Source organism: Diadema setosum, chromosome 14 (assembly GCF_964275005.1).
Source record: "Diadema setosum chromosome 14, eeDiaSeto1, whole genome shotgun sequence".
Taxonomy (NCBI): domain Eukaryota; kingdom Metazoa; phylum Echinodermata; class Echinoidea; order Diadematoida; family Diadematidae; genus Diadema; species Diadema setosum.
The window spans coordinates 15,823,600-15,842,210 of record NC_092698.1 but is presented as its reverse complement, the minus strand read 5'-3'; the positions used below and the strand labels follow the sequence as shown (position 1 = coordinate 15,842,210).

General features: G+C 39.9%; 1 protein-coding gene across 2 annotated transcripts in view; it reads right to left on the bottom strand.

Moving 5' to 3' along the window:
• LOC140238368 (uncharacterized) overlaps window positions 1-18,611 on the bottom strand; it is a 40,427-nt gene that overhangs the window by 6,669 nt on the left and 15,147 nt on the right. For both annotated transcript variants that reach the window (XM_072318301.1, XM_072318302.1), the window contains exons 9-22: window positions 18,264-18,524; window positions 17,312-17,464; window positions 15,703-16,005; window positions 15,351-15,539; window positions 13,452-13,577; window positions 11,275-11,535; window positions 8,335-8,544; window positions 6,904-7,200; window positions 6,151-6,276; window positions 4,813-5,070; window positions 3,701-4,213; window positions 1,946-2,206; window positions 921-1,250; window positions 1-320 (exon numbers count right to left, since the gene is read on the bottom strand). The exon at window positions 1-320 is cut by the window's left edge and continues 214 nt beyond it. In XM_072318301.1, coding sequence (XP_072174402.1) covers window positions 1-320; window positions 921-1,250; window positions 1,946-2,206; window positions 3,701-4,213; window positions 4,813-5,070; window positions 6,151-6,276; window positions 6,904-7,200; window positions 8,335-8,544; window positions 11,275-11,535; window positions 13,452-13,577; window positions 15,351-15,539; window positions 15,703-16,005; window positions 17,312-17,464; window positions 18,264-18,524 — 3,608 coding nt within the window. The remainder of the gene's footprint in view (window positions 321-920; window positions 1,251-1,945; window positions 2,207-3,700; window positions 4,214-4,812; window positions 5,071-6,150; window positions 6,277-6,903; window positions 7,201-8,334; window positions 8,545-11,274; window positions 11,536-13,451; window positions 13,578-15,350; window positions 15,540-15,702; window positions 16,006-17,311; window positions 17,465-18,263; window positions 18,525-18,611) is intronic.

The following is an 18,611-nucleotide window of genomic DNA, read 5'->3' as shown; positions in this document are numbered from 1 at the left end:
GCCACGGTCGCAGGGCGTGTCGCAGAAGTCGCTGATCCAGCCATCGGCACACGTGCACCGTCCGTCAACGTGATTGCACGCAGCCCCATTCTGGCATTGGCATGCCTCCTTGCACTGGACACCATAGAAGCCCTCATCGCAGGGGTCCGAGCACCGTGTACCCTGCCATCCTGCTTGGCAGATGCACTCCCCGTCCACGGGATGACACACCGCCATATTTTCACACTCGCAAGGGAACTGACACTGGAGTCCGTATCTATCCTCGGGACACTCTTCCTCACAGTGGCGACCAGTATAGCCTGGGGTGCAATTGCATTCACCTACAAATGCCAGGAAACAAGCATACTGTCAGAATCAAAACCTTCTTGTTACCTACACTAATACCAGAAATAGGTCGTTAGTATGTGGGCAATGGCAAAGACTAATGTCCGCTGGGCATGTTAGGCAAAATGAAAAACTGGTCACATAATTGCTCTCAGCCAATCATTCGATAAGGATCCATATCACCATTTTATAGTGAGGGCTAATCATTGGATGACTTTTTTTGGATACCATTTTCCCTGTGTGATACAAGACTGTTAAACAGTAAAAAAAAAAATGATATCACAGCTGGACGAGTATTTAACAGAATATCATCTGGTATATCTTTTTGTACACTAGTCACGTCTTTTGAGATCACAAGAATTTCAGCAGGAATATAAGAGAGGATGGAGGAGGCAAAAGATGTTGACTAGGGGCCTGTTTCATAAAACTTGTCATCAGTCACAACTGCTACATTTCTATGACAAATTTGCTCTCAGCCAATCAGATGCAAGGATTTCAGTAGCTTGTCACATCTATGACAACTTGTCACTGATGAGATTAATTTTGGGAAAGGATTATTACATTGTAGTTACAAAAATATTGAACCATTTAATGACCTGTGATATGATGACAGGAAGCCCCATTTACGCAGGAACATTCACGCCGACATCCAGTACCGTAGACTCCAGGTTGGCAGGGCAAAGAGCAGAATGCTCCCCGCCAGCCTGGCTGACACTCGCACTCCCCGTTGAATCTCTCACACAGGGCATCATTCTGACAGTCGCACTCTTGGGAACAGTTCTGGCCGTAACGTCCCACAGGGCATGCCTCCTGACATTGGTCACCCGTCCAGCCAAGAGGACAGATGCACACTGCACTACCGGAGTCACATGTGCCGCCATTATTACACTGGCAGCGAGGGCGGCATCCAAGAACATGTCCAGCCACTGCATCAACCAATGCAACATAGATACAACGACATTGCTTAATAGGTTAAACTATCAAGTATAGAGAAGTGAATGGACTACTTGCCATATATTCTGCATCACATTTGAATACAGCTGCAAAACCAACTAATAGTGAAAATGAATAACAAAATGAACACATAATTATTATTATTATTTTTTTTTTTGTGAGGAACTGCTGTATACGAACAACTACAGAGCAATGAAGGGTTTGCAGTTTTCCCCTTCTATTCCAAGTATGGAGTTATGATAATGCACATTAAAGGGTAAAAACAGTTTTTCTGTGTTCTGGATTTCTGTGTTGCTAAACTAACCACACACTGCTACAAAACATGAACAGAATGTTGAACCCAATATTATTTAAACCTCTTAGTTCCATATTTGCAAAGACAAAATGAAATATACACACTGAAACAATTGTGAAAACCTCTTTCATTTTCAATGATCTTACAGTTTGCATAGGATGAATGTAAAGGCATAATCTGATCTCAAGATTGATTTGACGACCAGAAATGTGGCAGCTGACAGTGTACATCCAGCATCACATAAATATAAATATAGTCATATATCCAGCATCACATGAATATAGTCGTATATCCACACATATCCTAATCGCATGATTGCAATACAATTGAATAATACACTTTCTCAGGTTTCCATCAGGCAGTTAAACTCACAAGTGTTACATGATATCTCGCACTGGTCCCCAACCCATTCTTCTGAGCATGTGCATCCCCCATCTATATGGTTGCATGACCCGCCATTTTGACAGGAACAGGTGTAGTTGCATCCATCGCCATAGTAATCCTCACTGCAGGGCCTGTCACACGACTCCCCAGTCCAGCCCGGAAGGCAGAAACATTCACCAGATGATGGGGAACAGGAGTGGGCGTGGTCGCACTGGCATTCACTGGCACAGTTCACACCAAACCTATTGTCTAAAGAGTATGACAAAATAAACAAACACACAAAATTGACATCAAATAAAACTATACAGAATGCTGCAAATGAGGAAGATATAGATATACTAAAGAGAGGGAGACTGAGTGGTACATATATATCTATATATATATATATACATATATATATATATATATATATAACAGCAATTAGTTTCTGCTGGGAGTCCTAAGAAAGTATAGATTCACAACAATAGGTCAATGTAAAAACTCCGTTAGGGAGGTAAATTTGACGAATTTTCGCCCATAGGGCTTTGTCAAGTCAATAGATTTGACATTTTATTTTGAAGTAGAAATATAAATGAAAATAAAAGATGCGTCGTTAGTGGTAGCGCGTACTTACACAAATCTACGTCTCTAACGGAGTTTTTATATTGACCTGCGTATTGTTGTGAAAAAAATAAAAATAAAATATATATATATATATATATATATATATATATATATACAGACAGACAGTGATAAAATTGACATGTGGATCAAATATATGGATAACAAAGGGCTCAATGAGAGCGAATATTTTATTCTAATAAAGCGCTATACTGTATAAGCCATATACAGTATTCGTCGCATAATCGGGACCGGTTGGGAGTAGCAAACACGGCCCCTTTAAGCGGGGTGCCCGATTTCGCGATGAGCACTCACCATACACTAATGGCATACGACATGTACATGTAGCGCACACACACACACACACACGCATACTGACATACTGTACATGTACATGAATACACAACCACGCTACCCGTCGGCGCGACCCTCTAGCTCTCCCTGCACATGGCTTTGCTTATATGTAGGGGAGAAGAATGTTCGCGAAAGCATGTGTTTCGCAATGGCATGGATACTTATACACGGCGCTTTAGTGGCTATGCATGTACGTGTACTGGATGAACGGAGGTCACAACACACCAGTCCGAAGCTTGCTTTGTAAGTTCGATGTAAACGACAACTGATAGGGAATCTTTGAAATATTGTTGTGGTATTTTGGTAGATTTTTTGTGTAAAATATCAACAAAATCAAAGATCGCTTGAAGAAAAATTGTCCCGTTTATCAGAGGTTCCCATCCGATTATCCAGTGAAAATAACATGCATTGGAAATGTTTCTAGGAAGCGTATGTCATTTAAGCGAGGTTCCTGATTATCAGATGCCCGATTATGCGATGAATACTGTATTTAATAGCAATTCTAATTTTTCGCAAATCTGGACTTTCTGACAATTTCACTGGTGGTTAAATGTGCAATTAAAAATGGAGTACAGTAATGAACAGAGAAAAGTATGCATGCATGATGCATAAATTTATGTCGGGATCAGATTTAATAATTTTGTAAAAATTTGCCAATGGCATGCGAATCATAAAATTTGCAAATATAAAATCCTCGCAAAATATATAGCAGAGAAGACCTACAGTACACAAGACACAGAATTACTGACACTCAATGGGTAGGCCCTATACACTGGAAGACAAACTTACTGGTACAGGTTTCCTCACAAAACTGTCCTTGGAATCCAGCTGGACAGGTACATGAGCCATCAACAGGATTGCAGACTGCCTCATTTGTGCACCTACAGTTGGACTGGCAGCGCAAGCCGTACGACCCCTGAGGGCAGGCTGTGTCACACCTCTCTCCTGTCCAGCCCGCCTCGCATATGCATGTGCCCACGCCTGCGTCGCACGACACGGCGTGTTCGCACTGGCAGCTCTGAAAGCAGTTTGCCCCATAGCGCCATTGACTGCAGGTGAGAGCACAGTTCTCTCCATGAAAGCCCGGTGTGCAGGTGCATTCTCCCGTCACATGATGGCAGAGGCTACCGTGCAGACAGGTGCACTCTTGGTTGCATCTGGTGCCGTACCACCCTTCACCGCAGGGCATGTTGCAGAATTCTCCCTGCCAGCCAGGTCTGCATGAACACACCCCCGAGTCCGCCTGACACTCGGCCTCATTCTCACACTTGCACATCTGGCTGCACATTATGCCGTAAGTGCCTTAAGTTAGGAAATATACAAAAAAGATAAACAAAAACAATTTTTTAATCATACCTAAAGTTGGACCCTCAGTCATGTTTGGGATAGTGTCAGTTTAGAATGTGGGAATGGCTACTTTCCTGTCTTTTCTGCCTTTAATCACTTTCAGATGGCATTCTTAAATAGCTGTAAGAACTTTTTTTTTCAAATACGACATAAGTTCACAATCTCACAAAACGAATACCAGAAGACCAAAGTCACAAAGTGAATGATACAAGTAGAGTATTGACATTGCAAAATAGTTTTTAAAGATGCAAAAATAAAACAGTGTTCATCAGAAGAGAACAGCTATAACATGGCCCAATCACATTTTGAGCAAACTTGTTCTTTACAAAGAATAATGCAATTGCACTCAACAATGTCCCTGGTAGAAAGGTTCAGTGGGTATAATCCCAGCAGTATAGCTACCTATACTACACTGGGAGTTGAGAGCATGCACAGAAACGTGCCAATCATGGCAAGGCCCTAAAAATAAGCAGTGATAAAAGCCCATCCTGGGCAGGAAAAGAAGAAAATATTTTGTCTCGATCATCACCTCTCAAGAAAACATAGTTCCCTACCTGCCGGACAAGGCTGGTCACAATGTTCTCCTCTCCAGCCAGCCCTGCAAGAGCACTCCCCTGTGACGGAGTTGCACGATCCATTGTTGCACTGACACTGGCCCCGGCACATCTCTCCATACCTGTTCACTGGACACGCGTATTGGCAGTTTTCCCCTTGCCAGCCAGCCGCACAATCGCACCTGCCATCTACCCCCTGGCACATTCCCCCGTTTTGGCACTCACACAATCCTACACAGTCAGCACCATATGTACCATCTGATGAAAAAGAATGCAAAACAATATATCATTTGCATGTTGGGGCTATCTACGATGTTGTATTTGAAAGAGTTTGTGACATTGGAACTAAAGTTTCATTTGAATTAATAAAAGAGAAATTGAAATTCCATCCAACTATCTGTAGTACAGTACAAGAAATGCCAGGAAACTGGGATGCCAATTCAATAATGAAAAGATGATAATATTTTCAGCGAGTAACTCCAGGACTTCATGAGCTTATGCTTGTCATTACAACTCTGGGAAATCTGATCTTTTATCACTCTCTGCAAAACAATGAGCTAGGCTTCAGAATGTATTTACAATTATTATGACAAAGACAATTGGAGGGGAATAAACCTCAAATGTACATGTAGATTGAGAAAATGCAGCAATATTACTACAGCATGTCAGCAAAGTTTGAGGAAAATTAGACAATCCATTAAAAAAGTAATGAATGTTTAAAGTTTCAAAGTTGCCAATGATGGATGACAAGACTACTGCAGATTGTGATATTTATAATCGGACAACAATAAAAAGATGATATAAAGTGATTTCCACAAAATCTGATTTCATGAAAGCACATATTCCCTCATTACTTGTTACTGAAACATGTTAAGGGGGTAATACTATTTCCCCTACTTTCTTGAAGAAGTAAGTCTTGTGATCTTTCATTATGATATAGAAAATTGAAAAAATGCTGAATTTTCATTAATTCTATTTGAATATCATAGTCCATTCTTTATATTCTACCCACATCATTGTCCATGCATGACACCACAAAACATTGCATCTTCTCACCAAGCCATTGTGGCATCAAAACTTTTCAACAGATTGTTAGATTTTCTTCAAACTTCCATAATAACTTGTACAAACTATTCCCTCAATGTAATCTCTAAATCCAAATACAATGTAGGCCTATATATTTGCATTATATTCTCTTTGAAAATCGTGTGTGCATACCGATCATTGAGGACAGTACAGTATAGCACAAGACTGTACAGGCAGGCCTTCTGGTATATATATAGCTGCTACCAAAGGGCATGCCATATGGTGAAATCCAGTTATGGTTTCTACACTCACCAGGGCAAGGGGTTTCACAAAACTGCCCCATCCAACCCGGTTGACAGGAGCAAGACCCATTGACACTATTGCAGGTGGCTTCGTTCTGGCACCCACATTCCTCCCGACACTGCACACCATAGAAACCTGTAGTTAAACCAAATGTTATCCAATGAGATAGGAATGATGATGACAATGATGTGATAAATGATGATGATTGTGATGATGATGATGATGATGATGATGGCGATGGTGATGGTGATGGTGATGGTGATGATGATGATAATGACATACATGCAAAAGTAAGAATTAATGGTAACAATGACAGCAAAGAGGAAGATGACATAGAAAAAGATGAAAGTCGAAAAAGAGAGAATAGAGAGAAAATAATTATCTATGTAACATCCAAAAATGTACAAAATTCAACAATACATAGATAACAAATAATAGCATATACTGTAAAACCAGAAACATCCTTGGCATGAAACTTTTTGTTGGGTCTGGTGGCCTTTTTCAGAGCATGAAGCTTTCACGAATTGCCACTGGCATTCAATGCATTGGTTGCAAACCAGTCTGTGAACACTTTAAACCTTCTGATTTGCTGACTTAAGGGAACATACTTCCATTACTTCCAGTAACCAATTGCTCACTGGAGTGGACTTTGTTTATGCATAGGCCTATGATAATTGTATCATGGGAAGATAAAATGAAATCATATTAAAGATATCACTTTCTGAACACAATGTATCATTGTATTTTGGTTTATCCTCTTACCTTCCTCACACAGCAGTTCACATAATGCTCCCCTGTAACCAGGCTGACATCCGCAACTGCCAGTCACATGATCACAGAGGGCACCATGCTGACACTGACAGGTTGAGTTGCAGGCCACGCCAAATGACCCCTCTGTACACTCCACGGAGCAGTCCCCGCCTTTCCAGCCTGCAGAACAGGTGCACACTCCTGTGAGCTGGTGGCAAGAACCGCCATTCTTACATTGGCATCGCAGTGCACACGAGGCACCGTACAATCCGTCTGGACATGGCTCTGAACAGTTGCTTCCCATCCAGCCTTTATAGATTCCATGACAGTTCATAAAAGAGATTAATGTTTAACAACAGGCCAGATGGAATAATTAAACACCTGCAATATATGAGTACAAAAGACTTGACATTATATCCCCCTTACTCAAGAAATGTCAAATGTCAATCTCTTTGAACACCATGGTGGATCCAAGTACAATTGCTGGAGCAAGTTCATTTCCTACCACACCAGAACTAGCTCTAGTAGTACAGTACTGACCCCGCAAGATTCTAGTTTTCTGCCTGTAGTAATGTCATATATTTGAATATTAAATGGGTTAGTCAAATACCGGTTAGTGATTGGCTAAACACAGTCACGTGATGGAGAACATTCGTTATGTTCGCCCATGGGAAAACATTTTTGTAATGTTCTCCCGTGGGAAAACATTTTCACATAACAAATGACAGAAGGACCCGCACCAGTGAATTTGGCTCTGCGCGAGTGCGTAACGCATAGCGATCGAGTACGTGTGCTGGTGTTTGACGTTGACGTATTTGATGTACTAGTATTTGACTATTAAAACCCATATAATATAACAGATGATGACTTTTGTTGTCAGGAACATGTACCAAACGTTCCACCCTCAGGGTTTGAAATGCTATTTCGGGAGGCTATAAGTCCCTCAATAGCATTTCAAACCCTTCGGGTGGAACATTCGGTATGTTCCCTCCCCCACCAGTCATCATCTATATAATGTACACACTTCAGCATACCTTTGCTGGATGCAGTTAAGAACACTACTGTAAAACAAAAAATATGTATGTCTGCCACTCCATTACAAAAGGTTTATACACAATATTTGAATGTACCTGTACTTAAAAGTTGAACTTGAACTTTATTCTGTTTCATTTAAAATACATATCTTATGTACAATAACAAACTGAAGACAGTGAATGAGGTAACATCCAATACATAACATATGATATCTATAAATGAAACATGGAAACTACAAAAGATCAGGGGTCTTGTCAGGGTAGTTCCCGACAAAAAGAAGATGAAAAAATATTGTTTCGTTGATTGAATTGTGCACTCACAAATTACAAATCTAGCAATGATGCATCTGTTTTGCAGTGAGCGGTGCTTTTCACATCCTATATAATAAAACATACGATAGAAACCTACCTGCTTCACACTGGCATTCACCCGTAACCTGGTCGCACACCCCATTCTCGCAGTTGCAGACCATGCGGCAGGAATTTCCATAGAAACCCTCTGGACACTCTTGTCTGCAGTCACCCATGGTTTCGCAAAGACACTGGCCAGTTTCGTGGTGACACACACCCCCAAGTTCACACTGGCAGGGTTCCTCACAGTTTAATCCGATGAAAAGATCTACAAATCATGAGCAATGAACACATGAATTCATGAATCTATCTCATGAATCTATCATTTAAGTTGTTCATTATTGACTTGGTTATAGTCATCAAAAAGGTTGTAAAACAAAACTATTAAAGATAAGTTATTTGATACTTCTTGATCCTTGTATATCAAAGTGGTGCACATTCCCAATCATAACAATCATACACTTGCTGAGATAAAGCACTTATTATTTGTGACCAATGTCACAAAAAATAATTGTTGTTCCCTAAATGTGTACAATGTCATAAAAATTTCTTTCTTGACTGGTTTTCCACAGATAACATCCCCTTTAGCTATCATGAAATATTCCTGCTAAAAAAAAAAAGACAATGTTAAAAACAAAGAAATACATATTATCATTTGAAAAGAAAGGATTACATAAGATTTCTCCTCTGAAGAGGTTATCAAAATGACTGTGAAAATTCTGAATTTCAAGAAAAAAAAAACCCACAGTATATTAAATTACATTATAAGCCACAAGCATGCCATAATAGATTGCATTGAAACTGCCAAAAAAAAAAGAATTCCTTTACAAAAAACAAAAAAACAAAAAAAAAAACATATTTGCATAATCAATTAGACAAATCAAAGAAAACAAAAGATATCATAGATTTCATTATGTCTTCTCATGAAATACATGAGAGGGCACCAACACATCAAGTTTGGTGACAATCAGCTAAAAACTGGCCAAAATTGGGGTGGGGTGGGAGGGGAGTCAAAGTGCGATACCCCACATTCCAAATTATATACTTTACATGGCCTCCTACACTATTCTATATCCACTATGAGATGTGTGTTATAAAAAAAATTTTAAATCATGTGTCGTGTGCATCTTGATTGCCTCGTGGAAAAAAAAAATGTCATTATCAGGATTTCCCCCAGGTCATCCTCCTTTATCATTATCATTATTTATCTTTTTTGTGATATGGAGTGTTTAGAACTGTCCAGATACTACTTATGATCAAAATTAAACGAGCTGAGGGAGGTGGAAAACTTCCACCTAATGATAAAACTCTGTAAAATGTGTGTCTGTGTGTGTATGTGTGATCGAGCAATTATATTGTTGTGCAAGGGGGGGGGGATGTGATAATTCCATAACTGCCTCATATTTTGATAGTATCAATAATAGTATACAAATAGTGAATGGTCACGAGTGCAATGGTACCAGATTTCGCACGAGGTGAAAGATCGAGGCTTTCTATTGAACTAGGCGAAGCTGAGTTGAATAGTGCGCCTCATCTTTCACCGAGTGCGAAATCTCGTTCCATTGCACGAGTAAAGACCATACACTACTGTATTTGTTTTATACAACGTCCAAGTAGATCTTTGTTACAGAATTTGGTGGTGGAGGATTGTTGGGTAGGTCAAAGTAGGCCTAGAAGTCTATATATGTATGAAAAATATAGCCATACTTACATGTGGATCCATTGCAATTCTCTTTCTGGCTTGTGCAATTAGTGTAGATAGGCCTATACAGGTCACAGCTAGCGCTCGTGCACTAGCACTACATAGGCCTACATACGCGCATGCATGTACCGCACACGTACACTGCGCTAGCTGCATGCGATCCTCAATATGCAACACACAGTACAGTACATGCAGTACCGTACAATTTCTCGAACCATGGAATAGAGCGAAAAAATTGAACCAAGTTGCACGCAAAAATAGAACCAAAATTGCACGGCGCGTTGAATGGAGTACTTATTGAATATCACGTCACCAACAATCCTCCAATCAAATTACAAGGATCTACTTGGACGTTGTATAATACCTGATGCTAACATTGTGCTGGATAATGCATGAATAGAATGCAAACATTACTCATATCACTCTAAGCTAGGGTATGTATGTCTATGTATTTGAAACTCACACAGAATGACAGTGGGTGAAATCTTTAATAGATTGGCTCTATTGTCCACAAGTAGTCCTTTTAATCATACAAGAAATCTATATCATTTCACAAAAGGATTTTGTGTCAGTGATAGTATGTTCTGGGCAATAAATCAGTGAAATTACTAAAACAGTAATTGCGATTGAGACAATTTGTCAACTTATAATTGACACATTAGATGTGATGGCTAATTCTTGAATTTAGTGCATGTTATGTTTATGCAGATCCAGGAGTTCTTTAATGTGCAAAAGAGTGAACTGTGCTGGTACATTGTTAAGTCTGTAGGTTGTCTAAAACCAGGCTTCTTATGTGTGAATTCATATCTCATACCAAACACAGGTGTTTGAGCTGCAGCCACAAGCAATTGGCATGTCACAAAAACAGGTGTTGTGTGTGAATTATGCTCCCTAGCAGTAAACAAGAAACATACAAGTAATCAATATCTCTGCTGTCAATCATTTTGCTGACAAGGATGTATCAAATTTGGTATTGATTTTACCTATAAATGAGTAAATACAGACCATGAAATTAACTTTGTTTACTTGGCATTCTTTACAAACAACTCTTTTATCTTGTAGTTCACATTTTTTCCCCCAAGAGCTGTTTGTTTGATTAGAACCAAGAGCTCTTCATATTATACAACATCATTGGGGGAAAAGAAAAATTACATGTAGGTCATCAGCCAGGGTCAAACTGGCAAAACATCACAGAGTTTAACTTTGAGAAGCCTTCACAAAGTTTGTACGGTATGTCTACACAAACTTTGCAATGTTTTGCTTGTATAACAGCACACACTGATAAAGTTACTGTACCTGGTCTTGGGCACGAGTGCTGGCACATGCTTCCTATGTACCCTCTAGCACAGGTGCAATTACCCGTCACATGGTCACAGGGACTCCTGTTGTAGCAAAGACACTTTTGGTGACATTGGTTGCCATAGAAACCACTTGGGCAGGGATCCTCGCAGAGGGGACCAATCCAGCCTGGCAGGCAATGGCAGGCGCCTGTGACAATATCACACGTCGCATTGTTCTGGCAATGACATTCCGAATTGCAGCTTTCTCCGAAGGTACCTTCACAGCAAATTGAGGTAGAGAACATGTCATGGCAAGATAAATTGTTCACAGGATGGCCATTCCTGACCATGCATCACAAAACCAACAAAAAGTCACAACACATGATTTTACCTGAGGACTCAAAAAAGGTGAAACGGGTCAACCAAGTCAATTCTTTGTTTTTCATAATGTTCTGATAGAGCTATTCCTCTTCTACATTACATAAAATGAATGGGAAAGTGTGTTTTCAGCAGTTTTTCTGCAACCCCTTTTTTGTAGAATAGTGTGATTAGGTATGTCTTAGAGTCCCCTTTTCATTTCTTACAAATCCTTTACACACTCTTCACTTTCAACTCTGATAACTTTTGAAAGGATGGTGGTACTGTTTTGAAAGTTGGCATTAATCATGAACAGAATGCGTTGATAGAGCATGCTTAATTTTAGCTTAATCTGATACATTCCTTCATTGTTGTTGCTATGGTGGTTTATTCCCTACTTTTGTCCCATTCATTGCACGGCTAGCCCGGCTTGGTAAAGATTAACACTTTATGTGCCATGGTGTAATCCCCCTGTGTGCCACATTATTCTGAGACACCAACCTAGTCATGCTTTGGGAAAACAACTTGTTTTTCAAATGTACGTAACTGCTATAGATCTCTGTTACCCTGGACATGTGATGAACAAAATAGTAGAGAAAATGCCAAGCTTAGCATTAATGTAAATTGTATGACAAAGCTACGCTTGTTTTTCTTTCAAATGACCAGTATAGCTACCGGTACATTATTGTAGAGGCATGACTTTTGCTCACAAAACAGTAATGGAAACCGAGAATTTTTTCACAAATCCACGAGGGAATACCCTTTGATAGTCCATCACAACATCAAAGGCAAGCTGCATGTGACAGGAATAGAATCGCAAGAAACGCTTTCATTGTACTGCGGCATTTGGCGATTTATCAATCAGTTTGGGCGGGTCTGTGCATTTGAGCAGAATATGTGAACTTGGCACGCCGTCGACTGACTTGGGGGTATGAACATGGCATATAAAGAGTTAAGTGCTTGAATAGACCCTGTACTTCACAGCCTCTTTTCTCAGATACATGAAATTCTTCCGTCGATATGTTTTTTCATTGCAACTGATTGACAAATTGCCCTACATCGACATAAGTTAGCACTGAATTGATCAGTGTTTTCGTAGTAGTCATGATAAAAAAACATGGGTGTACGTACTCGAGCAGGATTCAAACCTATAAGATAATTAAAGGACAAGTTCACCTTCATTAACCCGTTGAGGACGAGTCCCGAGTATATTCGGGCAGGTGTCTATGGGAAATGCGTGTTGTAGCAAAATCAGTCCGTCCTCAACGGGTTAACATAAGGATTGAGAGAATGTAGCAATATTTGTAGAACACATCATTGAAAGTTTGAGGAAAATCAGACAATTCATTCCAAAGTTACAAATTTTTGAAGTTTTTGTGCAATCACCGCTGGATGACAAGACTACTGCAGTGTGAGTGTGATGTCACATGCGTACAATAATATAAGGAAAATATAAAGAGAATTTCACAAAGTTTCATCTTTTGAAAAAAGTACACATTCCCTTGACTCGTTACTGACATATAGGGTAATATTATTCCCATTGCCTTAAGTTTAAAAAGAGGCAAGTCAAGTGTTCTTTTATTATGCGAAAAAAGTGAAAATATGTTTAATTTTCTTTACATTTTCTTTATACTGTTGTACTCATATGACATCACAAGCCTTAGTAGTCTCCTCATCCAGCGGTTCCAACACAAAAATTTTAAAAATTCATAACTTTTGCATCGATTGTCCAATTTTCCTCAAACTTTCACTAATGTGTTCTACTAATATTGCTGCATTCTCTCAATCCTTATGTTTATGAAGGTGAACTTGTCCTTTAAGTACTAAGAATTCTACCTTGTGGGCAGAAGGTGTCACAAGTGGCCCCATGGAATCCAGGGGCGCAGCGACAGATGCCGTTGGTGGGCTCACAGGTACCATTCTGGCACTGGCATTCCATGTTGCAGCCTTCTCCATAGAAACCTGTGTGAATCAGCAAAAGGAGATGGGAAAATGATACATACACCCAAAGGAGTCATTTGTTATTCATTCTTAATTATCATTATTACTTTGACAACACAGGTAGTTTTTTTCTGGGAACACAGTTGTAGGGAAGATAAATAATCAATTCAATGTGCACCTGTCATTTTTGGTTCATCAAAACATGCTTCAGACTGCTAGCAGCAAAGTGCTCATAAATGTTGTTTTTTTTTCTCATTCTCCCAGAAACAATAACAACAACAACAACATGTCCTACTTTGATGGTACAATCTGTACCACCACATCAGGGGGACATTTCATGAAGCATTTTGTCGGACAAATTTGCTCTCAGCCAAACAGATGCAAAGATTTCAGTAGCTTGTAACAGTTTGTCAGAAAAATACCCCACCAAAACGCTTCATGAAATGCCCCCCTGGAACACTGCAAAACCAGAAATGTTCTCGTGCATTTTAATTTCACAAATATTGCAAGATTCAAGATTCTATAGATATCAAAATGCACTTGAAAGTTCTTGTCTACACAATATGCATTGAATGCCAGTGGCATTTGACAAAAATTTCATGCCTAGAAGACATCTTGCTTTACAATATAAAATCCTAATTATCTTCCTTTTTTTTTTTTTTTTCTTCATCTATCATTCTTCTCATCTCAAGTACCAATTGTCCTGCTGCACATCCATAATAGTACACATTTCATTTTTCTTATCCTCATCCATTTTTTCATCTCGAAGATTCTTATCTAAGTGAAAAGAATTGTGTTCCACTGTAATGGTACCACCATTACACAGAGCATATCCAATTTCCAGACTGAAATTGTGTACAATTTATATTGATCATTATGGGAGGGTAATTGTGATGATGGAAGTGACTCAAGACACAGAGCACTATGTATTCATGCTACACAGAGCACATGAGAGATGAATCCTGATACAAACTCATTCAATTAGACGACCTTTCAAAATGAGATGTGTCATATCCAAAGTGCCCAGAGAAGTTTTAAGGGGGTTATTTCATCCTCCCTTTTTTGTTTCTTCTCACACGTATTCATCTTGAGTAATATGTGACCTGATACAAATAAATATCAAGTTTCGTTGCAAGGATTATTTGCATGCAGAATAAAACTACCAAGTACCAACTGAGAAGAGTAAAGTCAGGGGGATGTGGGGGGTGTAAAGGATTAAAGGGACAAGGAGAAGAATGAGTCAGTCTACATAAGTGTTGGCACATTTCTGTCAAATCTTAGATGTTTTACTCACAATTTTCCTTCTGTGGTACATGTGAACTTTATAGTGCATGCCCATGGAGGGTGAAAAGACAATTGCTGTCATGAGTGGATGATATAATTGTTCTGCAAATTAATGATTTCTGGCATCAAGTTGTTTTTACTGAAACTGATTTCAAATAGTCCTCCATCGATTACCAATATTCAGCGTCTTAGTAGTAGCCATGATAAAAAAAAAAATCATGGCCATTCATAATCCATTTGGACTGCCCATGATCTTTTATTATGGCTTCTACTCGATAACTAAATAATCAGTGGTCATTTATGTTGCTGAAGGGCAATTTGTTAAGTAGTTGCAATAAATCGCAGTTTGTCTATGGCCCCAAATACAACAAAGAGCAAACAGCCAGATAATAAGAGCAATCAGCCAGATAATAAGAGTCAAAATTAATACTATGCTAGATATGCTCCACAAATAATGGACAAAAAGAAAGGATTTACAGAATCTATTCATAGAGGGCAATATATACCTACCCTCTGGACACTGCTGTGAGCAACTTTCGCCAATGAACCCTGGCAGACAGACGCATGTCCCGTTAACGTTGTCACAATAGGCATCATTTTCACAGGTGCATGCCTGCTTACATCCGTTGCCATAGTAACCAGCTGCACAGGGTTCACCACAATCCTCACCCTGCCATCCATCTAGGCATGTACACTCCCCTGAAAACAAAGAAGTAATTTGACAATGTTAACCCTTACTTCATATATCAATTTTTAATTCATGAGCTTAGGGCTTGTATAGTGCATGCATTCTGCATGCATTATACAAGTGCATGCTACACTTGTACAAATACAGTTTTCTCATCAATTAATGAGGGCTTACCATTGGTATGATTGCAGGTGGCCCCATTTTGACAAGAGCATAACTCCCTGCATCCGTTGCCATAGTAACCTGTATCACAAGGCAGAGAACAGGTTGCCCCAAGCCATCCTGCAGTGCAGTTGCAGCTGCCATCCAGTGGACTGCAGGAAGCGCCGTTCTCGCACGGACAGGAACGTGTGCAGTTGGGACCAAAGGTGCCGCTGTCACAACGCCGCTCGCATCTGGACCCCGTGAAACCAGCACTGCAGAGGCAGGTACCATCGGTGTGCACACAGAGGGCATCGTTTGCACAGTCACATCTCTCTACATTACATGCAGTAATACCACAGAACACGTATTCAAATGGTATAAGTCCAGATGCATAAATCAAAGCAAATTACCATTTGGTACAAGGAAAGGGCTGCTGCCACATTTTTAGTGGTAATGGTCATGATTATATCCACAGCAAAATCCCAACACTAACGTTAATAGGTTTAAAATCAGCTGTATATTGGTTAATAGGCACTTGACTTTACTCACGGCATATTCAATTTAATTTTTCTTCTTCTGTTATGGCATCACTAACCCATTTTCTGGTGTGGTTGTGTGTGGGGAGTAAAACATATTACAGGATCGATGCACCCTGCTCTTGGCATGAAGTAAAGTGGAACAAAATTGTAACTCTCCCTCACATGTGACCCTCAGTTTACAATAATATTGTATATGTCCTATCTGAGGGACAGAGGGTTTTTCCTCATGCTAGAGGGGATGGCATAAGTCCACACAACCGTGTTCAGGTATACTCGGACCCCGTTTACAGTGCGAGGCGAGGCCGCGGCTTGGCCGCGGCCGAGCCCACCTTCATTTCAGTGTAAACGCGCAAAAGGCCAAATGCGTGGCCAAAATTGGCCTCACATTTGGCCTCGCTCTGGAGGTGGTCTCGGCCACGGCCGAGCCGCGGACGAACCCGGCCTTTTCTCAGTGTAAACACAAACTGGGCCAAATGCGCGGCCAATTTTAGTCTGGCTTCCAAACCCTCTGCCTGTATCTTTCGCTATTCAGGATATTAACCCCCTCAACGTCGAAAACTAGTATTGTTTAAGGTGGTTTTGTCCTGCAAGGATTTTTTCCTTCGGCAAAGGCCTTTGCCCGAATGGCAACTTTGTCGCCACGGAATTCAGTTGGCAAAGGGTCTGAAAACCAGACAATACCAAATTGCGTTTGTTTACAAGCAGAGCGCCACTACGACAAAATATTGAAAGGTTTGAATCAAAAGCGCGGCCGAGCCCTGCAGTGTAAACGGATAAAATTGCGGGGCTCGGACTCGCAATTGAGACTGGTTGATATAAATCCCCTACTGAAATGCAAGAGACACTGCATGAAGATATTCTGTCACAAAGATAATGAATTATCAAGATATATTCTATCATACTAGGATATCCTATCGCGTAATGTGTATCTAATAACCAAAAGGATAATCGGCGCTTGTTGTACATTCAATCAAAATCCCCGCTTGGGCACCATGCACTGCTGGAAATTTGGTGTTTAAACACGAGTTGGGTTTCTAGTAATGGGGTTCTGATTGAAATAAACAACAAGAGGTGATGACCATCTGCATGTAGAGCAATACCTGAGCAATTCAATCCAAAGAACCCCTTCTCGCACACATGACTGCAATCCTTTCCAGTATATCCAGGCGTACACATGCAAGATCCTGTTACATTATCGCACTTCCCACCATTACCGCACTGGCACTGGTGCATGCACTGTACTCCAAAAAAGTCTGGTATACAAGAGAAAAGTTGGAAGGATTGAAAATTTGGAAGAATTAGAGTGTGGGTGAACACATAGATAATTGCAATGATCAACTTTCTAAGAATAAGTATGTTCATACACTGATATTCATGCTAGTGCAAAGGGTGTTTTTTCCCCCCATGTTGTTTTATCAGCCTAAATTGTTGATGTGCTGAATCCAATGTCAAATGAGCAGTCTCACAATATGCCTAAGAGAGTTAAATTTTGCATATTATGTATGGTAGAGAACAATGTGAAGCTATTCAGATCTCTTCTCATGGCCCCTGTCATGAAAGTGCCATTTTGTCACTCCTAATATTATCAATCTTTACTTGGTGTATACCTTTACCTGGTTCAATCATACAATATCTATCCACACCTTAACAAACTTACTTTGAATTATATTTCTTCATTCATTTATTTATGATTTGTAATAAAGAACACAAATAAATGTGTATAACTACCTCTATACCTATATATAGAGAGAGATACATAGATAGATTGATAAATATAGAGAACTAGTTGTACATAGATATAATATTTGATATACATTAAATATATAGATAGATAGATAGATAAATAGATAGATAGATACAACTGTACGTAGATAGATAGATAGATAGATAGATAGACAGATAGATAGATAGATAGATAGACAGATATATAAAGAGAGAGATAGATAGATATAGATATAGATATAGCTGTAAGTTTACTTATTGATCTTCTTTCCTGCTGATATGAATTTTGTCAAAATCTACAGAAAGATACAGTAAATGTTGCCGACTCACTCTGTGGACATGGCGTTTGGCAGGCGTTGCCCATAAAGCCGGCAGGGCATGTGCAGTGGCCCGTCACTGGGTCACACTGGCCATCATTTTGGCACTGGCAGACAGAGGCACACTGGGGACCGTACGTTCCATCGGAGCACTGGTCTTGACACCTCTCCCCCATCCAGCCTGGCAAACAGGTGCAGTTCCCATCACGGTGGTCGCACAGGGCATCGTTGAGGCACTGACAATCAAAGGCGCATGCTCTGCCGTACTTGTTGTCTGTATAGGGGACATCATAGTGTTATCAAGCAACAAACTTATAAAACAACTATTCAACAAAACTCACTCACTTTTCTGTAGATGCAA